This window comes from Mobula hypostoma, chromosome 23, assembly GCF_963921235.1.
Source record: "Mobula hypostoma chromosome 23, sMobHyp1.1, whole genome shotgun sequence".
NCBI lineage: Eukaryota > Metazoa > Chordata > Chondrichthyes > Myliobatiformes > Myliobatidae > Mobula > Mobula hypostoma.
This window is the reverse complement of record NC_086119.1, coordinates 15,469,863-15,482,304: the sequence shown is the minus strand read 5'-3', so window position 1 is coordinate 15,482,304 and position 12,442 is coordinate 15,469,863. Positions and strand designations below refer to the sequence as shown.

General features: G+C 40.3%; 1 protein-coding gene across 3 annotated transcripts in view; it reads right to left on the bottom strand.

The window, feature by feature from the left end:
• Positions 1-12,442, bottom strand: part of akap10 (A kinase (PRKA) anchor protein 10) — a 103,556-nt gene that overhangs the window by 76,819 nt on the left and 14,295 nt on the right. For 2 of the 3 annotated variants that reach the window (XM_063031636.1, XM_063031637.1), the window contains exon 2: positions 4,866-4,916. In XM_063031636.1, the coding sequence (XP_062887706.1) occupies positions 4,866-4,916 (51 nt within the window). Of the gene's footprint in view, positions 1-4,865; positions 4,917-12,442 lie in introns of those variants that run through there. The other variant, XM_063031638.1, reaches the window with a different exon arrangement.

Below are 12,442 nucleotides of genomic sequence, written 5' to 3'. Positions count from 1 at the left end.
TCCTCATCTGATAGGACTGTTTGAGACCCTGAATGGTGGTGAGGGAGGAAGTGAATGGGCAAGTGTAGCACTTTGCCTGCTTGCAGGGATAAGTGCTGGGTGGGAGATTAGTGAGGAGGGACAAATGGACAAGGGAAACACAGAGGGTGCTGTTCCTGCTGAAATGGAAGGGAAAGGAGTTAAAGATGTGCTTGGTGAAAGGATAACTTTGGAGTTGTCAGAAGTTGCGTAGATTGATGTGCTGAACGTGGACGCTCGTGGGACGGTAGGTGAGGACAAGAGGAAATCTATCATTTTTAAGGCAGTGGGAAGATGGGCAGAGTATGGATGTTCAGGAAATGGAGACGCAGGGAGAAACTCTGTTCTGTGAAGGAGGAGGACATCTCTGATGTTCTAGAAAGGAAAGCTGCATCCTTCGAACAGATGTGGGGGAGATGAAGAAACTGAGAGAAGGGAATAGCATTTTTGCTGGAGACAAGGTGGGAAGAGATATAGTCAAGATAACCGTGGGAGTCAGTAGGCTCCCACTGTTACCTTAACTATACCTCTTCTCACCCTGTCTCCTGTAAATATCCTTTCAGATGAGGCAACACTTCTGCAAATCTGCTGGAGTTGTCTTCTACAAATGGGTGGTTACTGCATTATATAGGCCAACTAATTTATCGCTGGACACCCAAAAGCATAAATAACCTCCAGTTAATACAGATACACACATCACATTTGTCTCTGAATATAGCCATATAAAAGAAAACAATCACAATTGTTGCTGATGAACAAGAGTATTGATCATGATTGCACAAGGAATGCACTTTAAAGGCCAAGTCATACAACTGTACTACATTTCGGCCTTCCGTCATCAATAACAATATCAATTGTTGCAAATGATACAATCTTGGCTGGCACAACATCACAGGCCTAAGGATCCATACTGTGCTGTGCTACGTTCTATGATATTTTAACTTCACGAGTATTACCACACATTTTTAGCATTTCACTTCAATTCAGAAGAGATTATAAAAATCAAATACAGGTGACCCCCACATTATGAATGGATTGTGTTCCTAGAAAATTGGATGTACCACAATTTTCTGTAACCAAAAAAAAACTATTTCCATTTGAATCCCATCTTATGAGTGGGGATGCATTCCTATGTGTTTTTTCCCTTAAAAGTAATGATTGCACCGTAGCTGCTGGTTCAAGCCAGGGTGCCATTTATGAAGAGGTGCAGTCGACGTTTCAGGCCGAGACCCTTCGTCAGGACTAACTGAAGGAAGAGTGAGTAAGGGATTTGAAAGTTGGAGGGGGAGGGGGAGATCCGAAATGATAGGAGAAGACAGGAGGGGGAGGGATAGAGCCAAGAGCTGGACAGGTGATAGGCAAAAGAGATACGAGAGGATCATGGGACAGGAGGTCTGGGAAGAAAGACAAGGTGGGGGGGACCCAGAGGATGGGCAAGAGGTATATTCAGAGGGACAGAGGGAGAAAAAGGAGAGTGAGAGAAAGAATGTGTGCATAAAAATGAGTAACAGATAGGGTACGAGGGGGAGGTGGGGCCTTAGCGGAAGTTAGAGAAGTCGATGCTCATGCCATCAGGTTGGAGGCTACCCAGACGGAATATAAGGTGTTGTTCCTCTAACCTGAGTGTGGCTTCATCTTTACAGTAGAGGAGGCCGTGGATAGACATGTCAGAATGGGAATGGGATGTGGAATTAAAATGTGTGGCCACTGGGAGATCCTGCTTTCTCTGGTGGACAGAGCATAGATGTTCAGCAAAGCGGTCTCCCAGTCTGCGTCGGGTCTCGCCAATATATAAAAGGCCACATCGGGAGCACCGGATGCAGTATATCACCCCAGTCGACTCACAGGTGAAGTGTTGCCTCACCTGGAAGGACTGTTTGGGGACCTGAATGGTGGTAAGGGAGGAAGTGTAAGGGCATGTGTAGCACTTGTTCTGCTTACACGGATAAGTGCCAGGAGGGAGATCAGTGGGGAGGGATGGGGGGGACGAATGGACAAGGGAGTTGTGTAGGGAGCGATCCCTGCGGAATGCGGGGGTGGGGGGGGAGGGAAAAATGTGCTTAGTGGTGGGATCCCGTTGGAGGTGGCGGAAGTTACGGAGAATAATATGTTGGACCCAGAGGCTGGTGGGGTGGTAGGTGAGGACCAGGGGAACCCTATTCCTAGTGGGGTGGCGGGAGGATGGAGTGAGAGCAGATGTACGTGAAATGGGGGAGATGTGTTTAAGAGCAGAGATCTGTTACTCATTTTTATGCACACATTCTTTCTCTCACTCTCCTTTTTCTCCCTCTGTCCCTCTGAATATACCTCTTGCCCATCCTCTGGGTCCCCCCCACCCCGTCTTTCTTCCCGGACCTCCTGTCCCATGATCCTCTCGTATCCCCTTTTGCCTATCACCTGTCCAGCTCTTGGCTCTATCCCTCCCCCTCCTGTCTTCTCCTATCATTTTGGATCTCCCCCTCCCCCTCCAACTTTCAAATCCCTTACTCACTCTTCCTTCAGTTAGTCCTGACGAAGTGTCTCGGCCTGAAACGTCGACTGCACCTCTTCCTACAGATGCTGCTTGGCCTGCTGCGTTCACCAGCAACTTTGATGTGTGTTGCTTGAATTTCCAGCATCTGCAGAATTCCTGTTGTTTGCCATTTATGACATTGCTTTGTCAGCTTCCAAAGCAGAAGACTTAACTGGATGCCAGATGCGTTTGGAAACACAAGCAACTACAGATGCTGTAAACCAGAACAAAAGAAAATAACAAACTGCAGGCTGAAAAAGTGGTAGGTAGAGACAAATAAGGAAATCATGAATCACTGATTCCATTTATCATCTTCAGCATCTGCCATCTTTTGCATCTGCGCTTATTGCTCTTCCAACATTGTTGGAAGTTTAACTTGGATTTAAACCTGCTGGCCCTTTTCCAAAATACCTTGAAGGTAAATAATCAGATAGTCTGACAGTGTATACATCTTTTGCAAACCCTTCAGTAGTTGCATAGACACCTGACGAGCAGACTATCTGTTGGATGGAAGTGACCAACAACTCTGATAGAGGCAGATGCCAAGTTTTTAAGCTCACCAGTGGGAGGTGGTGCTTTAGCACTGCTGGCCCACCACCTCCAGGGAGTCTTGATCATAAGCGGGCCGAAACTCCTGAAGACAGGTGGCAGATCAACTGATGATCCCACTGGTGATAGCACAGGACAGTTAACATCTTAGTCCACGTGTATTTTGTAACTATGGAAAACTTTATTTTCTTTGGAGGAGGGAGGGAGGAGGGAGGGAGGAGGTTGGGAGAAGACTGTGCTGTAGCAATGTGAACCTACCATGTATCAAACATGAGAATAGAATAGAAAATAAAAAAATATTGTTTGCTTTGTATCTTGTTTAATATTCCCCCATATGAAGTCATGAGGTAATACAGCACAAAAACAGGCCCTTTGGTCTATCAATGCCTGCCACAGCATTCTCCCTGCTAATCCCAATTTCCCATGTTTAGCCCAAGACCCTCCAAGCCACTCCCCTCCATGTAGCTACCCAAATCCCTCTTAAATATTGCAATTGTAGCTACTTTGACCATTCCATCTGGGAGCTCATTCCAGGCATTCACTACCCTCTGTGTTAAGAAATTAACACTCAGATCTTTTTAAAATATCTCTCCTCATTTGTATCTGTGCCCTTTAGCGTTGGACTCACCACCTCTAAAGAAAATAATATGACCATCCGCCCTATCCATACCACTCATGATTATAAAAGCTTCTACAAAGTCACCTGTTGTATTCCTACCCTACAGGGAACAAAGGTCCAACGTGGTCCATCTCTTCCTATAACTCAACCCCTCTAGTCCCAGCAGCACCCACATAAATCTCTTCTATACCCTCTCCAGCTTAACAATGCCTTTCCTATAACAGGGTCCCCAAAATTTATACAATGCTCCAAGTGCAGCCTCACCAATGATTGAAATTCCAATATATTGCCCCTGTACTTACATCTGATGCTGTAACTGATGAAGGCTAGCATGCCAAGTACCTTCGTCACCACTCAGTTCACTGAAAGTAGACAGTGCACTTGTACTCCAGGTCTCTCTGCTCCACAATACTTGTCATTCACTGTATAAGTTTGACTATCCAAAATGCATCAAAATTGAAATCCATTTGCCATTCATCTCCCTTAACTTATCAAGATCTCTTCCAATTCATTATAGTCTGCTTCACTATCAATAACACCCACTAATTATGTATCATCGGCCACCTTGCTCATTATACCATGCATATTCATCTTCAAATCTTTATATAAATAATGATAACAGAGTTCCAATACTAATCCACTAATCACAGGCCTCCAGTTGGAGACTCAATCTTCAACCATCATCCACTCCTTCTTACCACTGAATATGAATTCTGGAAAAGCAAATTTTTGTTCTGTATCACAGATTTTTGGATGGTGATTTGCAAATTCTGCATGGGTGAAATTCGATAACTATGTAGTTGTAACATGGGGATCACCTCTGCACATTTCAAAGAGTTTACTTAAAATTTAGGTGGAATGGCACTAATGTTGATAGTGTTGATAGCACTAATGTCAGCTTTTTCCATTAAAGCACAAATACTAATTATACACTTACGATATAAGAAAGAATTTAAAGAAATAATGTACAAATGAAACTATTATTAATAGTAACATAAGACTGTCATTCAGGTCAAAGGGCATATATTAAAATTCAAGCAACATTTGTGTTCCTGGATTAATCACATAGCACCACTCTGTGGAAAGACAAGTTCATTTTCATCCCCATCTCTGCCAAAACCTCCTTCGTACCCAAACATTGTTAACACACATTTAAATAAAAATTACCTTTATTGATTTGTGCCTCTATTATTTTCTCTTTCTCCCCTTTGGCTTTACCTGTATAAAATAAAAATATATTCAATAATTGCACATCTCAAACAGTATGTCCAGAATTATCATTGAGTTTTATCTTAGTATATGCATGCATTTTTAAATCAATGTTCAGTGGTGAGGGTGTGATTTAACTATATTCTATTACATCATTAGCATACAAAGATCATATAACAATTTTTCAAACGTGTAGACTTCAAATTTATGTCCTTCCATTTCATAGTCCTATTTACAATAGGAATAACAACCATAATTCACTGAAGTTTGCCCCACTAATAACTGATATAATTACACTAGCCAGTCAAATCATTGAACCAGTCAGCTCACACTGAGCTGACCTTTTTAATAAAAAGAGCAAAGAACACAAATTTAAATAAGGCAATGAAAGACAACAGAAAACGATGATCGCTAATTGTTAATACCTCCCACATAGACATGTCTCACATACCAATCTCACTGGCCCAGATATGCAATAACTAAAAGAGGTTGTCAACACACTTCTGATATAGAAGTGGCAATCAGACAGCAGCATACAGTGACTGCACAGAAAAATCAAGAACTTTGCAGATAAGCTTTGGTTGTATAAATTGGCTTAATGATCTAATCAAATGTAAAAATGCACAAACGATATGACTGTGATTGAACACTGGTCTCCCAGATCCTGAATGATAATTTGATAGACAGACAAGGAACTGCACAGGTGTTACTATTATGAGAAGTCCATCAAGTATGCTTGCAGATAAAGTGCTCAAAATACTCCACTGTAGCATACATTTTCTTTACTGTATCAGATATTGTTACTACAGCCAAATGTCAGCTCTCAGACATTCCCTCACAACATCCTCTGCACCAGAGAATGACAGACTTCATTTCCTCAGATCTTCTCTCCACTGCTTTCTACCACCACTCACTCCCCCACTCCTAAACTTCTTCCACATGCAGAACTCTCCAGACAAACCACAACACACTTAGGTTTTCCTACTTTGGCTCCATCATCTGGTCTGGTCCTTTCAAATGTGTACCTCTGATATCTCTGATATTTTCTGCCATTTCAACAACTCCCAATTTCTTGGTACCAAATGGCTCACTTGGAGAAGGCATAAGGAAAACACAGTCATGGGCTCTATCAACTATGGTGGAGGAGAGGCCACAGTTCAGAAAGAAAGATATTTCAACCATCTGTGTGGAAAGTTTTCTCATATTTACACTTCCATCACACACAAGGATGGCCTTCCACTTGGTAGAGCAGACACCCAACCTGTCCCTTCCACCCACAAACACACTCCCCTACTAACCTTGTTTTCATATTGAACAATTTGTTTTTCAACTCTCCTCACTTTCTCCAGATCAAAGGGGAATTTACATTGGTCCAAACCAGGCTGCTCTTTTTGTCAGATATACAAAACGCCTTCATTCAGTCCTATTTAGAGCCCTCCCCCTTCCTGCACATTACTAGCTGTATTAGTGCTGTTTCCTGCACTCATACAGAAATTTAAAATTATTTTTACTGCATATTGATCTCACTTTCAGATTGTCCATATTTGAATCTTCTGTTCCTTTTCAGGATCTCTCTACTTCAGGGCACAGTTTAGCAAAATATTGATTGCAAGGCCAGAGTGCCCTACAGCTATATTGTCGATATTTCCTTCTACCCCATTTCCTACAAGGACTCTGGTTCCCGTTCCTCTGTTGCCAGGTTATCTGTTTCACTGATGAAACTTTCCAAACAGATGCTCAAGATGCCTTCCTTCTTCCTGCACATGGGCTTCCCTTCTCTTATAATCAAAGCTCTTGACTGCATCTGATCTATCTACCCTCACCCTCTCCCCTCATAGACAGAAGAATGGAATTCCCCTAGGCCTCAATTTCTATCTTACCAATATCCACAGTCAATAGACCATTCTTTGCAATTTATGTTATTTCTAACGAGATTCCACCACCAGACATATGCTCTCCTCCTTTCTAGGTTCAGCATTCCCTTCACAACTTCCTAAATGCTCATCCATCTCTGAACTTATTATAACCCATTCATTCACAAGAAATTATTTTTTTAACCTCTTTCCCCCAACAGCTTAAACAGTTCTTCCAGGTGAAACAGCAATTACTGTGTTCACTATGTGACTTCCTCAATAATGCAGAAACCAAATAAACACAGATTAGGTAACAACTTTGCCAAACACTTGTGAGCAGTTCTGCGGGGCACTGTTGATCTTTCTGTGGCCAGCCACTAAATTTCCATTGCACTCCTATGCTGACCTGCCAATCTGTGGCATCCAACACTATTACAAGGTCCAACATAAACAGAAAGAACAGCGTCATATCTTCTGTCTGGGAACACTGCTTTCTCTGTTAGTATCAAAACTAGCCAGTTCTGCAATAGATCATCCATCTGCAATATGTGGGTTTCTCTTTACACAAACACAGCCTAATGTACCACATATTTCCTACTCTATATTTCATAGTGTTTACATTCCCTTGTTTGCATTCTCTCTCTAAAAATCTTGGATAACCTATCAGGGATATACAATATTCGCCAGATATATTTACATGTAGTAGGAATTTGTAGTGGTATATTGGCATGACATGCAACAAAAACAAATGATAAAGTATTACATAAAATATAAAGTTAGAGATTAAAGCATGGAATAAAACGTACATAAATGCCAACATGTATTTACAATGTAAACAACATTATAAAAAGTGATTTAAAGTGTTTACAGTGCAGTGATAGGGGTAACAGATAAAGGGAAAGAGGGGTTAACTAGAATGGTTCAACAGATTAACTGCCTGGGTAATCAACTAGATTACTTCATCTACAGTTCATCCTCTTAATGTCCATGACATCCAGATATCTGAAGACAAAGATTCTGCAGATGCTGGAAATTTGGAGCAATGCACACAAAATGCTGGAGGAACTCAGAAGGTCAGGCAGCATCTATGGAGGGAAATGTCAACTGTTTATTTCCCTCTATAGATGCTGCTTTACTTGCTAAGTTCCACATCATTTTGTGTGTGTTCCACTGAGATATTTCCTTTATTCTAATCATTCATCCTCCACCCTCTCTGCAACTTGGAACATAAAAAAACTTATTTTTTCTATTTCTCAGTTCTGATAAAGGGTTTATTGTCATTAACTCTTTCTCTTTCCATAGATACTGCCTGATCTGTTTTTAGTTCAAACTTACAGCATCTGCAGTTCTTTGACTTACTGTCCGTTTTGGAAGGCACAACAGGCGCACTTAGGGCAAAGTTTAACAATGGCATCTAACTCAAGTTCAACTGGAAGATGGAAAAACTAATTCATTGTAAAAGTATCATATCTTTTTATATAATTGTCACACTCTGAGCAGTTATTCCACTTAACACCAGGTAATTATACACTTGTACATCTGCAACATTCATAATCACATATCCATAACAATACATTACACCCCCATGGATAATGTCAAAATCATAAAAATACTCTGACTGGTAATACATCAGAAAATGAATCATAAGCTGTCAAACCAGTTTCACTGATGAGGCAGATTTAGTCAATTAATGGATTGCACAACTGTCAACAAGAGCCAATGTGCACGCACTCTTGCAAATTTATACAATGATAGCTATAAATCCAGAGACAGAATACAATTTGCAATACTGTCACACTGCAGTAAAATAAAAACTAATCCGGAAAAAAATGCTAACATCATGTGGTGCTCCCAGTAAATAAAACAAAAAAAAAATTTCCAGCATAATAGCTTTCCACTGCAAGGCCAATCGTTCTGCCCCTTGTACTGGCTACTCAGTCCCTACCATCATCAGAGAGAAAATTATTTCAGGAACAGGAGGAAAATTCACAAAAGATTATTTAAAAGTAACAGGGAAATTATCTCATCAATACTTCCAAAGCATTAACAATAGGTACTTTAATTCAACATATAACTTAAGGTTCTGGAAACATTTGAGAGGGAGTCTAAGATGATGATGCTTTGAATTGCTATTGACTAATCTGTAAACATTCACTCAGTGGCCACTTTATTGGGTACACCTGCTTGTTAATGCAAATATCTAATCAATCAATCAATCATGTGGTAGTAACTAAGAGATCCATTTGTTGTTCAGACAAAACATCAGAATGGGGAAGAAATGTGATCCAAATTACATTGACTGTGGAATGATTGTTATCCCACACAGGGTTGTTTGAGTACCTTAGAAGCAACCAAATTATAATGGGTAACATCTTAAACATCACAGCATGATGCTGCTGGGGTAGCTAGTACAAAATATTTGAAAGAAACTAGCTCAGTATATGGAAGATAAAAGGATTAGATGAGGAGGGGTGAGGGTGAAACATTAAACCCTCCATTGATCAATAGGGCAATTGACAGTTTCTGTGCTCCAGAGTCCAGGTAATTCAATGTAAGGCTTCAGTAACCAGTTCAAAACACTGTTGCACTTTTAATTACATCCTTTCCATCATTCAGTCTGAACTGCAGCCATTTCCAACGAGAAACATTGCTCCTAATTCAATCTATTTGGTTCTTTAATCAATGAGTTGCAGAGGAAATGACAGTCAATCAAATGGCTGGAATAGTTTCATTTTTGTTTCTTTCCACCCACCCCACACATACATACACACACACACAATTACACAAATGCTAGTAGAAACTATCAGTCTTCACATCCATGATACAATGATAATGGCAAGTCCGATTCTAATGGTGATACTACAAATATATTTGGAAGCTCTGACATACCAAATGACACAGCGCTTTCAAAATCCATGCGGTTTACATCCCAAATCAGGAAGATGCGTGTATCACCTATTTCAGGCATAATGTAAGGAACCCCGTGCTCAGATCAGGAGAGAATGATACCAGTAGCAAGAACATTCAGCATGTCTTATCAATGGGACTCCACTGTGCCAAAACCAACAAATATATTCAGTCGAAAGCAAGCATCCACTAGTCACAGTGAGTAAGTTAGTTCACATTCTTAAAGAAAAATAACTACATAACTAAATTCTAATTTGTTGTATTCATTGAAAACGGAGAAAGCATTCCAATTACTTCAGGAAATTTTTCACTGCAGATTTGGATAAATATTGTAGCATTAATTTCATGGTGCCTTATTTTTTGATTTTACAAAATATCAAGACTGACAAATTGGAATCAAATCCCAAACTCAACCTGCAAACCAAAATGCTTCAGTTAACAACCTTTATATCACATCACATTTCATTAAAAAGCAATAGAAAGATCACAACTACTTCTTTTCCTTTAGCTTATAAATTTGCAATCCCATGTGAGATAATCAGTCAAATGACTGAGTGGTCTTTCATCTTTTATTATACCAGTTTGATGCACAAAAACCACTCTCTAGGTTATCAAAGCAATTAGATGTGTACTGTGAAACAGAATCAGAGTTCACATCTTTGAGAGGACTCTGCAAGCCACAAGGAAAGCAAACTGTATAGATTCACAGAAGCTCCAGGATAATTCTGGAAGGATTCATGCACGTGCCTAACAAATCATACTTTCAGAAAGGGAATAATTACCACTGCATTATCACATTTTATTTCTTGCACTGCTATAATTTGGTGGCCTGGAAAATGTTCCACAAGAAGATTGCACATCCTACATGAAACATGCATGTCCACCTCTCTTTAATGTCAATTTAAACCATCCTGTTGAACAGAAATGCAAATGAGCTAAGACAAATAATCCTAATGCCTACTGTTCCAAACCAATGCTAATTTAGTAGTAACACACATCAAAGTTGCTGGTGAACGCAGCAGGCCAGGCAGCATCTCTAGGAAGAGGTACAGTCAACGTTTCCGGCCGAGACAAAGGGTCTCGGCCCGAAACAGCGACTGTACCTCTTCCTAGAGATGCTGCCTGGCCTGCTGCGTTCACCAGCAACTTTGATGTGTATTGCCTGAATTTCCAGCATCTGCAGAATTCCTCGTGTTTACCAATTTAGTAGTAGTATCACTTCAAATATTTTTTTTAAACCACAGTTTTGGAACACTCACATTATTGTGGTTTCCAACCATTAAATATCAATACATTTTCTGCAATTATTTTAACTAAATAAAACCACAATTAGGAATCAAGAGTCATGCAACAAAGTAAGATATCCTGGTCATTAAGTACCACTGTATACGAGTTCCAGGGCTTGGTTTTTAGCCTTCTATGCCCTTGCCCACATCATGTGACACAATACAAAACAACAATGATGATGATGCCCTAGCATTTCAAGCACATCTAAGTACTTCTTAAATGTTGTGTAAGTACAGTACATGCCTCCACTATCCCTCAATGCAGTGCATTCTGGATCTGAGTGAAAAATTCTTTATTCCCTTTAAATCTACTACACAATCTTAAGCATAATTCCTAAGAGAAAAAGTTTAGCATCACATATTTTAGCTCTGCACCTCATAATTTTGTAGATGTTAATAAGGTCACTCCTGCGGCCATCTCCACTGTAAACTTCACCTTTCCAGTCTCTGAGCTATCTCAGGTAACATTTTAGTGTATGCATTCCAGTATAATTGTATCCTTCCTGTAGTGAGGCAACCAAAATTAATGTCATACATAATCTACCTGCTCTTTTATTCTACACCTTCAACTAATGAAGGTAGGAATACCATAAGGCAGCTCAATCACTTCTATCTGCTGCCTTTGTTCCTCAGTAATTCCTAGGACCTTACTGTTCAATATACATTGAACTTATTTATTTTACTAAAATACGAGGGGTGATTGATAAGTTCGTGGCCTAGGGTAGATGGAGTCAATTTTTGAAAACCTAGCACAATTATTTTTCAACATAGTCCCCTCCTACATTTACACACTTAGTCCAGCGGTCGTGGAGCATACGGATTCCTTCTTTGTAGAAGTCGGCATCTTGGACCTCCGAAAGTGGTCCACAGCAGGGGTGATTGATAAGTTCATGGCCTAAGGTAGAAGGAGATGAGTTATTAACTTCAAGCTTTCTGCATAATCACTTAAAGAGTTGAGCTGCATGTGCATGTAATGAGAATTGTATAACTCATCTCCTCCTACCATAGGCCACGAACTTATCAATCACATCTGCTGTGAACCACTTTCTGGAGGTCCAAGATGCCGATTTCTACAAAGAAGGGATCCGTATGCTCCACGGCCGCTGGACTAAGTGTGTAAATATAGCAGGGGCCTATGTTGAAAAATAAATGTGCTAGGTTTTCTGAAATTGACGCCTTCTACCTTAGGCCACAAACTTATCAATCACCCCTCGTATATCATCTCCCACTTTTCAGAACTAAATTCTCTCTGCCATTGCTTTACCATCTCATCAAATATTGTTCAGTAACTACAGAAAACCATTCGCACTATCAGCAACACGACTAACTGCAAACTTACTAAGAGTACCTCCTACAATCACTTCAAGTCAACTGCAAACTTACTAATAGTATCTCCGACAATTACATCAAGATTACTAACATATACAAGCAACAATAGTTCAGCACCAATCTACAGTTCCATATCGCTTGGGAGGCTGTTTTGGCTCAC